The sequence below is a fragment of the Littorina saxatilis genome, linkage group LG17 (assembly GCF_037325665.1).
Source record: "Littorina saxatilis isolate snail1 linkage group LG17, US_GU_Lsax_2.0, whole genome shotgun sequence".
Lineage (NCBI taxonomy): Eukaryota > Metazoa > Mollusca > Gastropoda > Littorinimorpha > Littorinidae > Littorina > Littorina saxatilis.
The window spans coordinates 36,475,372-36,492,697 of record NC_090261.1 but is presented as its reverse complement, the minus strand read 5'-3'; the positions used below and the strand labels follow the sequence as shown (position 1 = coordinate 36,492,697).

The 17,326-nt window shown below is 39.4% G+C and overlaps 1 protein-coding gene across 1 annotated transcript in view; it reads right to left on the bottom strand.

Moving 5' to 3' along the window:
• LOC138953273 (sodium channel protein para-like) overlaps nucleotides 1-8,719 on the bottom strand; it is an 88,405-nt gene extending 79,686 nt beyond the window's left edge. Inside the window, exons 1-3 of the mRNA XM_070325072.1 lie at nucleotides 8,261-8,719; nucleotides 3,177-3,295; nucleotides 358-444 (exon numbers count right to left, since the gene is read on the bottom strand). Of these exons, the coding sequence (XP_070181173.1) occupies nucleotides 358-444; nucleotides 3,177-3,295; nucleotides 8,261-8,554 (500 nt within the window). The 5' untranslated portion in view covers nucleotides 8,555-8,719. The remainder of the gene's footprint in view (nucleotides 1-357; nucleotides 445-3,176; nucleotides 3,296-8,260) is intronic.
• Between the last annotated feature and the right edge of the window lie 8,607 nt (nucleotides 8,720-17,326).

Genomic DNA, 17,326 nt, shown 5'->3' with positions numbered 1-17,326 from the left:
TGAGTGCAAACTTTGGCATAAATTCTTCAAGTTTTATTAAGAACGGAACACATTCCAAATACAGAATTAACAGGTAAAAAACCATGGATGTTCGAAGCCGAAAGCGCAGCCATGATACCAAAAAAAGAGCAAAAATGAAAAACAGAAATACTGCAAATGCAAGCAGGTCCGCACAAAATGGCGGCCGTTACAATACAGCGTGAGCAGCATACGCCGAAAAAAGTTTGTAATGAAAAATTGAGAGGAGAGAAAAAAACGACTATAAAATTCCACCAAGAAAACGCCGGTGAATAAACAATACGCAAGGAAGAAATCCATGAAAAAGTTTCTACGTCACAAATGACGTCAGCTACTTACTCTACGTAGGTTGGCGGTGTCCATGACGTGATCGTCATGAAGATACAGTTTACAAGGATAGTCAGCATCACTAACACGCTAAACAGCGTACACCACCGTTAAAGAAAACATCATCTTCAAATTATACCATAAAACGTCATCAAGAAGGCATCAAATGACAGCATCAACTCTCTCCTTGGAACAAAACATTCAACTGGCATCAGAAGCATATTCTGACGTCATCAAGCGATGCCTGTGTAATTACGTAAAGCCGTCAAATACAACATAACCCCTTTCGCCTGAAAGCTATCTGTGTTTGTTCACTATTAAATAACTGGACAGAACAAAGGAGAAATCAGTCCCCGCTCCCACTCGAAACTAATTTAGCTAGTTAAGTTCGTATATACCTAGTTGTACTTAGCATAATTCCATGGACGGTTCCTGAGGTTAAAACTACCTGAAGTTTTGAATGCGAGTCGAAAAAACAACTTTAAACTATTGCAGTTTTTAGTAGGCCTACAAGACCATTCCATGTGAATTCAAGCCATATTCGTGCACTTTTGGCTTAACACACGAATACAATGAATGCCTTTAAAATGCAACATGATAAGGGTGGGTCATGGATATTTTTAAACGGACAGTTCTTCGTAAGGATTGCTTTTTTACATTGTGCGTGGGTGAATGCTATGATTTCTGTTTTATTTTTTAACTGAGAATTAAAGACATAAATGTGACCCTCCACCACGGAATGAGTCGCATGTCACCTCGCGCGTTTCTGCGCTAGGCTTAGGCCAAAAAAAAAAAATTGTCTGTTTCTGGTCACCCGACCGACCCTAAATTTCGGCGCCGACCCTAAACTTTTTTTTTCCAAACTCAAAATTTTTTGTTGTTGCTGTTGTGGTAAAGGACAGGGTGAGAAAATGAACAACAAAAACGTGTGAAAACGAAAGTCCGCTGACGATTTGTAAATGTGTTGAGTGTCTTGTCTCTATGTATAGTGAATCCAGTCTCTTTGCGCGATTTTTAAAGTTAGTTTTATTGGTCTACATTTGGGGTAAAAAAAAAATAAAAAATAAAAAAAAATAAAAAAATCCCGACCTACCGACCCTATTTTTTTTAGCCATGTTACCAGAAACAGACAATTTTTTTTTTCTGGCCTTAATATAAGTCCGGGGGGATTGTGGTAACAGTGTGAGGGTCACGTTAGTCACAGGCTTATAACTCGAAAAGTGTTCGCTCTTTTCACCACTGGATAGAGCATAAAATACTCTTTAGGAAAATGTAAAAATATGAAAATCATACAAATGTGACATGCCACTCATTCCGTGGTGGAGGGTCACAAATGTGCATGTTTTGACTCACTTTACTGTAACAAAAACTAATTGTACCGGCCCTTACATTTTAATGTTATACTTGATTTGCTCCTACGAGTTGTTTTATAAAAGCACATCACACAAAAGACGTAAGAGTGGATGAAACGAACAGTTGACTTCGTATCAAAGTAAATGATGACGTATCCAAAATGTATGAAAACCTCAATAGCATACGAAGAATTAAAACAAGTAGGGAAACATGGCACACTAACAACACATTGAAAATCCTAAAAACTAAAAAAAAAGACAGCATACCAGATCAGTATACAGAAGAACATTCTCTAAAATATCTGCATGCATCATTATTTATCACAAACATTAATCTTCCAATCACATTCTTTTTTCTTCTCTAAATACTGAAAAGGGTGGAAAACAGCGATACATAGTAGGGCCCCTGTACAAATAAACATACCACAAACAACCTAAGAGTTCACAAAACATCTCAACAGAAACATGTACCCGAACACAAGTCTGATTCTATAAGATTTGACTAAGGTATACAATACTATCCCCCCCCCCCCCCCTTATCACCCCCGTCTCCTCACCTACTCATCTTCGCTTATCTTTATATGTTGCGATTTTGTATCCCTCGTCCCTCCAACCAAGACCTTAGTCATGACATAACGCCACCACCCCCCCCCCCCCCTATCACCCCCGTCTCCTCACCTACTCATCTTCACTTATCTTTATATGTTGCGATTTTGTATTCCTCGTCTCTCCAACCAAGACCTTAGTCATGACATAACGCCACCATCCCCCCTCCCCCTCTCCCCCTCCCAGGCCTAGGATCTCTCTGTTAAAAATAATGTTATCAGCATTAGGTGCTGTTCTGTTGCTTATGGTTTAACGTGCACACAAACATCGACGGGTATAAATTAAGATACAGAAACACCAGAACGGACACAGATAGGGACACAAACCGAAGAGGGACGCAGATCCCAAGACAGAAACGGACACAGATAGGGACACAAACCGAAGAGGGACGCAGATCCCAAGACAGAAACGGACACAGATAAAAACAACGATCGACATGCACACAGAAAGGGCATCGTCAAGACCACTGAGACACAAAAACACAGAGAGGAGGAGAGAGGGGGGGGGTGCGGAGGGGAGAGAGAAAAAGAGAGAGAGAGAAAGAGAGAGAGAGAGAGAAAGAGAAAGAGAGAGAGAGAGAGACACACACACACACACACACACACACACACACACACACACACACACATACACACACACACACACACACAGACATATATCTGAGGCACGAAAGCACAGGCACACAATCACAGTTACCAAGCTACTCAGAGAGACAGAAACAGAGACAGACAAGGACAGACAGACATACAAACATCCTGACACAGACACACACACTCCTCCCTTCCCAACCCTTCACACATAACTACGGACAAACCAGACAAAACAAAACTACAATAAAGACAGCAAGCCTGCAAAGCCTGAGCCAAAGGATATGGATGGACTAAGATGTAGATTGCTATCCGACGAATGGGGTTGAATGGAGACAACAGGAACATAGCGTTTGTGGCACTGAAGCGGAAGATAGACTTGTCTTTGCTGAGTACAACGAAGGTCTGGAACGAAAGAAAGTAATATCTCCGTCACATTATTGTCAGTATGTGTGAATAACAAACAAGTCGCGTAAGGCGAAAATACAATATTTAGTCAAGTAGCTGTCGAACTCACAGAATGAAACTGAACGCAACGCAACGCAGCAAGACCGTATACTCGTAGCATCGTCACTCCACCGCCCGTGGCAAAGGCAGTGCCCGTGGAATTGACAAGAAGAGCGGGGTATTCGTTGCGCTGAGAAGGATAGCACGCTTTTCTGTACCTCTCTTCGTTTTAACTTTCTGAGCGTGTTTTTAATCCAAACATATCATATCTATATATTTTTGGAATCAGGAACCGACAAGGAATAAGATGAAAGTGTTTTTAAATTGATTTCGAAAAAAACATTTTGATAATAATTTTGATATATTTAATTTTCAGAGCTTGTTTTTAATCCGAATATAACATATTTATATGTTTTTGGAATCAGCAAATGATGGAGAATAAGATAAACGTAAATTTGGATCGTTTTATAAATTTTTTTTTTTTTTTACAATTTTCAGATTTTTAATGACCAAAGTCATTAATTAATTTTTAAGCCACCAAGCTGAAATGCAATACCGAAGTCCGGGCTTCGTCGAAGATTACTTGACCAAAATTTCAACCAATTTGGTTGAAAAATGAGGGCGTGACAGTGCCGCCTCAACTTTCACGAAAAGCCGGATATGACGTCATCAAAGACATTTATCAAAAAAATGAAAAAAACGTTCGGGGATTTCATACCCAGGAACTCTCATGTCAAATTTCATAAAGATCGGTCCAGTAGTTTAGTCTGAATCGCTCTACACACACACACACACGCACACACGCACACACGCACATACACAACGACCCTCGTTTCGATTCCCCCTCGATGTTAAAATATTTAGTCAAAACTTGACTAAATATAAAAAGAATGCAAAAGGAGCGGGGAGGGTTTTTGTTTGTTTGTTTGCTTAACGCCCAGCCGACCACGAAGGGCCATATCAGGGCGGTGCTGCTTTGACATATAACTTGACGTGCGCCACACACAAGACAGAAGTCGCAGCACAGGCTTCATGTCTCACCCAGTCACATTATTCTGACACCGGACCAACCAGTCCTAGCACTAACCCCATAATGCCAGACGCCAGGCGGAGCAGCCACTAGATTGCCAATTTTAAAGTCTTCGGTATGACCCGGCCGGGGTTCGAACCCACGACCTCCCGATCACGGGGCGGACGCCTTACCACTAGGCCAACCGTGCAGCGGGGAGGGTGGTTGAAAGGGAAAAGGGCATACGAACAGAGGGAGAATGAGAATAGGAGGCCACTGAAGAGAGAGAGAGAATTGAATTGAATTGAATTGAATTGAAATTTATTTTACGAGGGTGACAGAATAAGCAATGTATACATGCTTCTTTTCATCCGGCCCTCGCCCATTGAGGGGTAACAAACAAGAAGAAATAAAAGATAAGTTTAACAATAGTACAAATGACATATTTACCATAATTAACATGTCAAGCAACCAATAAGACATTTTAAGATGCATTAGGATTCTTTAGCAATGCTTGAAAATTATATATAACAGGGAAATAATGTGTTTGTATAAAAAAAATCCTTCATGAATTATATATAATCATGTTTTTCAATATAATCAGAGAGTACAGTTATATTTTGCCAGCTGCTTGATAATAGTTTTTATAAGTTTTGTAAAAGAAACAGCATGTAATATTCCTTGAATGATGTTTCATGAATTCGTAATTTAATTATATTTGGAATGGCGTTCCACATAATTGCTCCAGAATATGATAGACTCGACTTGTACAGGTCAATTCTTGGAGTTGGTGTAATTAATTTGTTACATTTTCTATAATGATTTATTTTGAAATTTGAGGCAATGAGTGTAGGGGCATTCCCTGACATAATTCTATGCATCATCACACCTTTGTTATATGCAAATCTATCTTTGATAGGAAGAATTTTCAATCGTTTATAATCAGTCATGGAAAGAGATGTATTTTTTAAAATAATTAATTTAACAGCTCTTCTATGTAAACTGCCCAAGTGTTTCAAAGTATTTGCACTTGCAGAGTCCCACACTGTGGACGCATAGTCAATAGCTGACTGAATATGTGCCTGAAAAAACAGTTTTCTTGTGCGAAGGTCTAGAAAGTGTTTGATTTTTGATAACTGAAATATTTTTGTGGATGTGTTTTTACAAAGTGTATCTACATGTTTTGACCAAGACAGGTTATTGTCAATAGTTATTCCCAAGACTTTATGGCTATCAACTTCGGTAACATCTTGATTTCGTATTAGCAATGTCGGAAATTTAGATGTTAGATTTTGTCTTTTTTGCCTCGTGGTAAGTAGCATGCATTTAGTTTTATTTGGATTCAGTGACATATGGTTTAGTTCTGACCATTCAAGTAATCGTTCAGTGTTTTCTTGGAGGATATTTGCTAGTTTAATAAGATCTTGGTGACTAGAATGAATTGTAGAAAATAGTAATGGACCAAGAATAGAGTATGATTGTTTCAGATAAGTAGGCTACTTTGCTGTCTGTCTGACAGGAAAGATGTTAAAATGTTTATGGAATCTGTTGCAATTCCATAAATCTCAAGCTTTTTGATAAGGAGTTTATGGTCAATTAGGTCAAAAGCTTTAGCAAAGTCAACAAATAGAGCAGCACAGAACTGATTATTATTAATGTTTGTCAGCCATTGGTCTACTAAACTAATAAGCGCTGTTTGACATGAGTGTTTTTGCCTAAAACCTGATTGATTATCATGGATCAATTTATTGTTCTCAAAGTGAGAAAGGATGTGTTTATTGATATGTTTTTCAAGAGGCTTTGAAAGGATTGATAGAATTGATATTGGTCTATAATTTGAAGGATTTGTAGTATCTCCTGATTTAAAGAGAGGAATCACTTTAGCCTGTTTGAATTGTTTAGGAAAATAGCTTTTGTCAATACAAAGGTTATAGATAAATGTCAATGTATCTGTGATAACTGGAGCTGCCATTTTTATAATTTTTGCATCCAGACCATCTATGTCACGTGTTCCGGTTTGTTTTAGATGCTGAAGATGAGAGTAAACATCCAGTATAGTCATTGGTGGCAGTGTATGCTGAAAATGTATCTGTTTTGAATTGCAGTATTCCTTTAAATGTTCTAAATTATTTGACTGTGTCCGATCACAAGAAATTACTTTATCAGCAATTTTTGAGAAATGGTCATTGAGTGTATCTGCAGAAATGTCAATTATTTGTGAAGATTTTGTTGAAGTTTCTTTGTTTGTGAGTTGGTTAATTGCTTTCCAAATAGATTTTGAATCTTGTTTAGATGTAATGAGATGTTGAAAAAATTGTTGTTTACTTTTTCGTTTCAAGGAATTTACTTTATTTCTTTGTTGTGTGTACTCTTCGTGGGTACCATGTTGTTTTAAGAAGTCACGGTAATTTGCAGCATTTTCTATGTCTTGGTCGATCCATTTGGGTTTTTCTGTCTGCTTTACTCGATGTGTTTTCAGTGGTGCATGTTTATTGTAAATGATAATGAAAATAGATGTCCAAAACTCTTTCGTCAGGATTTGTAAAATTGTAAGTATTTGAAAGTGGGCTATTTTTTAGATCAGAAAGAAATGCACTTTCACTGAAATGAGAGAATGAACGATATGTAATAGTTTTGTGACCAACCCTTGGAATTTTAACCCCTTTACGAGACCAAGTGATACAAATGGGAAAGTGGTCACTGACAGAAAAAAAGGGTACACATGTTTCTTTGATATGACGTTTTTCAGAAACATAAATATGATCAATGAGTGTTTTAGAATTGGGAGTAACTCTTGTTGGATTTTGGATCATTTGATGTATATTTAATAGATTAATAGTGTCCAACCAAGTTTTATTTTGTTTCAGAAGATCAATATTAAAATCTCCTAGAAGAATTAATTCTTTTGATTCATTTGAAACTGTATCCATCATATCCATGAATTCATCATACCAGTGAACCTTTTCTGCTGGAGAGAGAGAGAGAGAGAGAGAGAGAGAGAGAGAGAGAGAGAGAGAGAGAGAGAGAGAGGAGAGAGAGAGGAGAGAGAGAGAGAAGAGAGAGAGAGAGAGAGAGAGAGAGAGAGATAAAGTATGAAAAAGAAGTATAAAAAAGAGCGAAATAGACAGACAGACAGAGATGAGGGAGAGAGAAAGGTAATGAGCAAAAGACAATAAGGTGACAGACAGAGAGGGACAGACAGAGAGGGACAGAGGTCATCGTTCATTAAATGATCAGGTACATTTTTTAGATTACGTTTAAACTATCTCAAAACGAAAACTCATATTCCGGACTTAGTAGCCAGGCACTTACCCTGAACCTTCTTACACTGACATAATTCCCAGAAACACAACAGTTGCGACAAAAATAAAATCTGAAATCCCCCACGTTATCAGTGTTTATCCTATGACTAGCTTCATTGCCTCTTTGAGCTGAGCGGGTGTGCATTATGCGTATTTCCCAAGCAACACGTGTTACTTCCCTTGCAACGATGCTTCGATCTCACATGCTTTGGCGTATGTTTTCACAGTGCACTGGCATAGGGGGATACCTAATAATGGGCCCTGAAGGATGTCCTTAATTGAGCCCAACGTTGACTTCGTGAAGTATTCGCGAAGTCTTTTTTACCAAAAACACAGTGCCAAAGCTTCAATTCATTTGAGGCTCAAGGAACATATCCCAGTTTCTTCTTATTCTTATTCTTGTAGATCATTCGTCTATATTGTCATCCCGGACAGTGAAACGAATGATACCGTCTTCTCCAGGTCTTCCTTTCCTCCGTACAGTTCGCAGCCGAGGGAGACTGAATTTGGCCACACTGTTTTTCTCAGGCTCTCTAGGGTGGGACAATACAGGACTTGGAGGTGTGTTAACTAAGCCTACATACAATCATGGTCGTGTAATATCACTCTCACCTTCTGGTTGTGGTAGTACTCATCAAGGTCCTCAACCGGGCGGCCGATGTACTCCGATGGCACGTCCTCCAGGGACGGAGGCAGCTTGCGCCCAGCCTCAAGCTTGGGGTTGGGCTTGGGCTCGGTCTCGTGGGTGGGTTCCTCCACCTCGTCGTCATCGTCCTCGCTGCTGGAGTCCGGGGCGTTCTTCTCCGCATCCTTGGCAGCCTTCTCTTCTTTGATGCGCCGGTCGATGTTGAAGAGTGACTCCCGCGTGAAGATGCGGAAGGGCGTCCACTCTAGCTCGTCATCCATGATGCTTGAGGATGGTGTGGTGGTTGTGGTGACCGTGGTGGGTGCCGGTGGTGCTGGTGGCGGTGGTGTGTCGGTGGTTGAGGTGGTGGCGATGGCGAGGGCTGCCTGATGGACGTCGTCGTCGTCAGCAACAGCTGCGAGCCGTCACCGCGGCTGGGCCACAGAGTCGACCTTTTGAAAGTAAAGGCGAAAGGCAAATAAATGTTTCTGGTTGGGTGGCAGGAATGTTGCTACAGTGGGTGACAGCTCACTAAGATTAATAACTATTTCAATCCAACACAACAAAACTCAGTTAGATTTGACAGAGGAAAGCCTTATTAAACCTGTACTTCACATGGCCTTACGCAAACTGACTTTATAAAGTACATAATGTTGGGAAATTCTCCATCCACTTCATTCATATTTTGTCCTTTTCCACCTTTCTTATCGTGGTTCTTGCCGTCTCTGTGTATGTATGCGACGAGCGTGCGTAAATGCAAATTGTCGTGAGGCGTGCTGGTTTCTTGCTTTTGTACTTGTGTGGTGTTCTAACCAAATAACTTTTCCCTAGAAGATGATTGGCATTGTCTTTCGTTGGCCGTCCTCCTGTTTTTTTCTGGCTGTACGCTATTACAAATGTTGAGGCTAAAAAAGAACCGGGGTAATACTGACCACAACGAGGAGGCAGGAGGGAGGGGGGAGGGGGAGCGCCAGTGCTGCAGGGAGAAAGGGGGCTGCAGCGGTAGCCGCGGTGGCGCAGTGGGGCGAGGGTGAGAGCCCCGACACCGGCTGACTGGCCGGCGGGGCCGTAGGGGGCTGACCCCCCTAGCCAGGCGTGAGGCCGCTCTGGCTACCTCCGCACTTGCAACATCACTGGCTGAAAACGAATCAACAGAAAAGAAATTAACAATAACAAAAGAGAGAGAGCTCTTCAACAAAGACACTGAGGGCACTTTCTGAAAAAGGAAAGAAAGGAAGAGATACGGAAGAAAGAACGCAAGAAAGAAGGACGGAAAGAAAGAACAAGTCGCGTAAGGCGAAAATACAATATTTCGTCAAGTAGCTGTCGAACTCACAGAATGAAACTGAACGCAACGCAACGAAGCAAGACCGTATACTCGTAGCATCGTCACTCCACCGCCCGTGGCAAAGGCAGTGCACGTGGAATTGACAAGAAGAGCGGGGTATTCGTTGCGCTGAGAAGGATAGCACGCTTTACTGTACCTCTCTTCGTTTTAACTTTCTGAGCGTGTTTTTAATCCAAACATATCATATCTATATATTTTTGGAATCAGGAACCGACAAGGAATAAGATGAAAGTGTTTTTAAATTGATTTCGAAAAAAACATTTTGATAATAATTTTTATATATTTAATTTTCAGAGCTTGTTTTTAATCCAAATATAACATATTTATATGTTTTTGGAATCAGCAAATGATGGAGAATAAGATAAACGTGAATTTGGATCGTTTTATAAATTTTTTTTTTTTTTTTTACAATTTTCAGATTTTTAATGACCAAAGTCATTAATTAATTTTTAAGCCACCAAGCTGAAATGCAATACCGAACCCCGGGCTTCGTCGAATATTACTTGACCAAAATTTCAACCAATTTGGTTGAAAAATGAGGGCGTGACAGTGCCGCCTCAACTTTCACGAAAAGCCGGATATGACGTCATCAAAGACATTTATCAAAAAAATGAAAAAAACGTTCGGGGATTTCATACCCAGGAACTCTCATGTCAAATTTCATAAAGATCGGTCCAGTAGTTTAGTCTGAATCGCTCTACACACACACACACACGCACACACGCACGCACATACACCACGACCCTCGTTTCGATTCCCCCTCGATGTTAAAATATTTAGTCAAAACTTGACTAAATATAAAAAAGGAAGAAAAAAGAAAGAAAAACTAGTGGATGAAAGAAAGAAAGAAAGAAAGAAACAAAAACAAACAAACAAACATACAAACACACAAAAAAAAGCAACGAAGCAAACAGACATTTAAACGAGAAAACAAACAGACAGACACAATCGCTCCAGCATAGATCGATAGAGTTATGACATGAAGACAAAAATCCCACGCATCACAGCACATTGTGCCTAACGCAATCACGGCAAGGCATGGATCACAGGGAAAAACAGTAATACAATAGAGCTGACAATACAGGGATTCCTTGAAGAAATGTCAACTCAAAATAAAACAAGTCGCGTAAGGCGAAATTACTACATTTAGTCAAGCTGTGGAACTCACAGAATGAAACTGAACGTAGTCCGCCGCTAGTGCAAAAGGCAGTGAAAGTGACGAGCCTGTTTGGCGCTGTAGCGGTTGTGCTGTGCTTCATAGCACGCTTTACTGTACCTCTCTTCGTTTGAACTTTCTGAGCGTGTTTTTAATCCAAACATATCATATCTATATGTTTTTGGAATCAAGAACCGACAAGGAATAAGATGAAAGTGTTTTTAAATTGATTTCGAAAATTTAATTTTGATCATAATATTTATATTTTTAATTTTCAGAGCTTGTTTTTAATCCAAATATAACATATTTATATGTTTTTGGAATCAGGAAATGATGAAAAATAAGATGAACGTAAATTTGGATCGTAATTTTTAAACCACCAAGCTGAAATGCAATACAGAAGTCCGGCCTTCGTCGAAGAATGCTTGGCCAAAATTTCAATCAATTTGATTGAAAAATGAGGGTGTGACAGTGCCGCCTCAACTTTTACAAAAAGCCGGATATGACGTCATCAAAGACATTAAATCGAAAAAAAGAAAAAAAAAGTCCGGGGACAGACACACACACATACACCACGACCCTCGTCTCGATTCCCCCTCTACGTTAAAACATTTAGTCAAAACTTGACTAAATGTCAAAAAAGAAGACACACAAATAACAAGTAAGAGAATTTTTGTGTGTAAATAAAACAATTACAAACAAATAAAACAAAGCAAGAGAAACATAGACGAATAAAAACAGAAGACGCAGAAAGAGACGAAATCCGACTATAGGCAAAGAAAAACGACCCAATACGCAAAAGACAATTTCAAATATAAATTAGTTAAGAGAGAAACAGAAAACAGACATCGAGTACAGTTAATTTCAAAACCAGCTGGAGTCTTCCATGTGGGATTTATCAGCAAACGAAACTGACAGGCTGAATGCATAATTAACTTAACAGAAAAATACAAGAACATAGAAATAAAGATACAAAGAAAGAAGGAGAGAGGGTGATAGAGCTATAAAGGGTAAAGAGAGAGAGAGAGAGAGAGAGAGAGAGAGAGAGACAGAGACAGACAGAGACAGACAGAGACAGAGAGACAGAGAGAGAGAGAGACAGAGACAGAGACAGAGAGAGACAGAGAGAGGGAGAGAGAATAACATAATGAGAGAGAGGCATAGAGAGCGGGGGAGACAGAGGGATGGAAAGAGATGGGGAAATAAGGAGACGGGGAGGGAAAGAAGGAGAGAGAGGGGTAGACAGAGAAAGAGAGAGGGGTTAAGACAGAGAGGAGAGAGACAGAGTGAGACTTAAGTGATAACCCGACTTGTCAGTGCGGATATCGAAATCAAAATGTTGAACAATATTTATTATTTTGTAGTAATTACGATGATCTCCGAAGACTAACTATACACACATTACCGAATGATCATCAAAATGTACAATGTTTATTGTTTGGTCTGCCAAACCTACGTTTTACCGAAAACGTTGAAATATTCGAAAAGGTACATAGCTTTATATGGTTAAGTGATAGATTTTGATTACCCTGTGGTCACCATGTCAATGATCCAGTATTTGATTATTGGCAGGTCATGCTGTTTTACGTTTTTACTGAAGGTCAAGTTTTGAGTGAATCTTTTTATTAATGGTTTTTCTGTGTATCCACATGACTAACCTCAGCTTAATTAGTTTGTACGACAATGTAAATGAAATTTTTGCTCCTGCAGAAGCATTGATCTAGCAAGTCTGTGAAAGTCTCTCATCGTCTCTCTGTCCCCCCCCCCCCCACCCGCCTCCCCCGGGATCTCCCCGATATTGCAGTCCTTCCCGTCCTCTGTCACATCCTCTAATTCTTTTGCTGCATTTTTTCCTCTTTTTGTGAGTGTGTGTGTAAAAATTGTATCTTGTCTGTCTTGCGTTCTTATAAGGGTATAAGTGATTTTATGACCTTGACATAACGTGAAATAACAATTCCTATCTAGATGTACATATTTATAACCACACTTAATATGAGCTTAGCTTGTTGTGTGGCCACAAATAATAATAATAATAATAATAATAAGGAGAAGAACATTTATATAGCGCTAAATCAAAAACTTTCGTTAAAAAGGCTTGCTCTAAGCGCTTGACATCTAAACTAAAACGTCATTCACACTCTTTACAATGATGTACAAGAACTTCATGTCACACTCTTTCATTCAGTATAGCACCATTCACACAGTTGTTATTCTGTACAAGACAATAAAAAATGATTGAAAAATGTTTATATCGTATATACATGCCACCCTGTATTTCATTAATAAAATCTTGTTTAAAAAAAACAAGTCGCGTAAGGCGAAATTACTACATTTAGTCAAGCTGTGGAACTCACAGAATGAAACTGAACGTAGTCCGCCGCTAGTGCAAAAGGCAGTGAAAGTGACGAGCCTGTTTGGCGCTGTAGCGGTTGTGCTGTGCTTTATAGCACGCTTTACTGTACCTCTCTTCGTTTTAACTTTCTGAGCGTGTTTTTAATCCAAACATATCATATCTATATGTTTTTGGAATCAGGAACCGACAAGGAATAAGATGAATTTGTTTTTAAATCGATTTCGGAAATTTAATTTTGATCATAATTTTTATATTTTTAATTTTCAGAGCTTGTTTTTAATCCAAATATAACATATTTATATGTTTGTGGAATCAGGAAATGATGTAGAATAAGATGAACGTAAATTTGGATCGTTTTATATAAAAAAATTATTACAATTTTCAGATTTTTAATGACCAAAGTCATTAATTAATTTTTAAGCCACCAAGCTGAAATGCAATACCGAAGTCCGGCCTTCGTCGAAAATTGCTTTACAAAAATTTCAATCAATTTGATTGAAAAATGAGGGTGTGACAGTGCCGCCTCAACTTTTACAAAAAGCCGGATATGACGTCATCAAAGGTATTTATCGAAAAAAAGATAAAAACTTCCGGGGATATCATTCCCAGGAACTCTCATGTCAAATTTCATAAAGATCGGTCCAGTAGTTTGGTCTGAATCGCTCTATACACACACACACGCACAGACAGACAGACAGACTGACACACATACACCACGACCCTCGTCTCGATTCCCCCTCTATGTTAAAACATTTAGTCAAAACTTGACTAAATGTAAAAAGTTAATAATAAAATAATTAACACACAGATGTGCTATTTGCCTTGTGTTACTCTTCACATAGCAATATCAAAGTTGGAGATTTGGTTAACCTGACATAAATGCGATATTATACTTACTTGTAACATAAGACACGGAGACACTTATCGACTGCATTCACGTCTTTGATGGGACATCATTGTCCGCAACCTGTAACACAAAGACAAAGAGAATCCCTATTTAAACAAACATACTTACTCCAGAATTAGAGAGAGAGAGAGAGAGAGAGAGAGAGAGAGAGAGAGAGAGAGAGAGAGAGAGAGAAAGATAGATAGAGAGAGAGAGAGAGAGAGAGAGAGAGAGAGAGAGAGAGAAAGAGAGAGAGAGACAGAGAGAGGAGAGAAAGAGACAAAACAAGAACAAGAACAAATCTTTAATTGTCTAAGGCCACAGCCCCTTGCAATAGTGGTTAAAATAACAGCAATAGTATCTGCACAGTTATAAACTATAGTCACGCATACAATGGAACAAATACATTAAAACCCGTGTCATTGATGAAATATCACTAAACCTGATTAGGCCAACAACAAAAAATAGTCTGTTTACGGTATCCCGACCGAACCTATTTTCTCGCGCGACCCTAGACTTTTTTTTGGCATTTGGGGAAAAAAAAGAAAAAAAAAAGAAGAAAAAAAAAAGTCTTTTTTTTTGTGCCTATGTTACAGTAAACAGATTTTTTTTTTTGGGGGGGGGGGGGGGGCTTTAATAAGGGTTCGTCTCTTCTGTAACATGAAGAACACAAATCTGCTGAAGCTGTTCATCACATTTTCCTCATTACTACCACAGAAATACACAAGTGAGAAATTAAAGAGACAGAGAGAGAGAGAAGAGGAGAGAAAGGTTGTGGACCAGAGAGAGAAAGACAGAGACAGAGACAGGAGAGGAGAGGAGAGAAAGGTTGTGGACCAGAGAGAGAAAGACAGAGACAGAGAGAGGAGAGGAGAGGAGAGAAAGGTTGTGGACCAGAGAGAGAAAGACAGAGACAGAGAGAGAGAGAGAGGAGAGGAGAGAAAGGTTGTGGACCAGAGAGAGAAAGACAGAGACAGAGACAGGAAGGCTTTCGGAAAGAAATGTAGCCTACACATACAGATAGATGCAGCAAACTGAGACTTTATTCTGCGACTTTTAAAACTATGAAAATAGTCGACGTTGAAACACAATACGAACAAATTCCCCAAATAACCCGGGCTAAAAAGAAACTCATTTCGCGTTGAGCAAACTATAATTGTCGCACTTTCTTATCCGCTGCCAAGCTCCAACTGACATACTCTCAATTTTGTGGCATGAATACAAAACCGAGACGGAATGCCTGAATTTAAAGGAAAAGAGTGATGCATGTATTACGGAAAACTGCAAGAGGATTTGCGAAAAATAGTAGTAGAAAAATAAACTTATTCACAAATACACACACACATACTTCCACCTAAAAAAATCAATTCGAAGAGAAATTGACATTTAGAATAAAAACCCTCTCTTTGAAAAAAACAACAACAAAGAAAACAAAGAAGAAAGTAAGAAAAAAGAATAACAGAAAGAAAGTAAAATAATGAAAGAAAGATAACAGGAAGAAAAAAGAAAGAAAGAAAGAAACACGGAGAGAAAGAATGAAAAACAGAAAGAAAGAAAGAAAGAAAGAAAAAAGGAGAAAAAAAGAAAGAAGGAAAGAAGGAATAAAGTAAAAAGGACAGAAAGGAAAGAAAGAAAAAAGAGAACAGAAAGAATTAAGGATATTATTATGAAAAAAAACCCAGAAAGAATGAAGAATATTAGTACAAAAAACGTTAAAAAAAAGACAAGAAGAAAGAAAGAAGACCACCTTTAAAAAAGCAACAACACCAGACCCTCACAAAGAGCAAGCCATCCATCCATTCTTCCGTCCGTCCATCCAACCACGAATGGAATTAAAAGAGAAACGGGTCCTTTCAACGGGAGAAACGTACACAGCTCTTTACGACCAAAACATTCCGCTGGGATCTATGTGTCGGAAATATATGGCATCGGGGAGATGATTTTCGGCCTTTGGGAAAGTCTTTGGCGACAACAGTCTGGTCTAACGCGCAGAGTTAAAAGGGAAGCGGTTTTTCTCCTCATGCCTGATCATAAAATGTTCGATCAAGAAAGCAATGATCTGTGAGTTACGACTAAGGTATGTCAGTTCGGAAGAAAACTCTTGAAATACGGTTCTTGGCGTACAGAAAAAACATCTCCAAAACTATTTCTTTTATGTTGATAACAACAAAAAACGAATAGGGAGAACAAATCAAATCCAAAGCCACCGTTAAAATTGTATTGTGTTAGCTGACAATATACAGACAGACTTAAGTTGTGACTTAAAAAAAATCACGATGTGACTGACACCACACAGCTACAGCTGAATCCCACACTCAGAAAACAATGTGAATGATTCTTTCCCAATGATTACATTTTAAGAAACGAAATTCTTGAAGCTAGAGGCACCGTGAATACTTGAGCATACTCGATGGCATTGTTGCATGTCTAAAAGAAACTTTGTAGCAGGACACTCGGAAGCACGTTTTGATGCTTGGTGAAAACAACTATAAATGAGTATTTGATGTTGAGTGAAATGAATAAGAAATGTAAACCACCATCGACGTAAATGAAGCTTCAGTTGGCAACCAATCGAAACCCTCAAGAATACAAGACATGACAGTGCAAAGTCCTTCGCCTATTCCCTTTTTCAAACTATGCGCTTTGCAAGAGTAAGAGAGTCATGGCCAAAAGACAATGATGTTGTATAGGACAACGACCAGTATTAACGGGTTAACATTTTCAGCATTTTCTGTCGTAAATTGAGAAAAGGGCTGTCAGACAAAAGCCCCCCCCCCCGACACACACACACACACACACACACACACACACACTCGGCACACATATCGATTGTATAGACACAGCAAACTCAGAACACTTTACTTCTTCGCTTCCACCAGCCAACTTTCCACTCGCTGTTATTCTTCTGATGGGCGCATGTTGTTTTTACCCACCACATTAATTGTGAGGACAGCGGGTCCTTTGAGAATTGGGCATGGTTCCCTTGAAATGAATGACCAAGCGGGATGACTGTGTGTGTGTGTGTGTGTGTGTGTGTGTGTGGTGAGTGTGTGTATGTGTGTATGTGTGTGTAGCCAGGGGGTTGGGGTACGGGGAAGGGGTAGGGTGGGGGTGAAGGCAGTCGTAGGGGATTTAAGCGGGACATGGGGAGGGATGAACTACGGTGTGGGCGAGAGAGAGTATGAGGGTGTTTGCGGTGAAACTGAGCAAGGGGTGGGTTAGATGGATGGGCTTTTTAAACTACTGGAGGATGACGGGAAGGGGAGGGGGGGGGGGGGGGTAGGGAGATATGAAGATGAAGAAGGGCCAA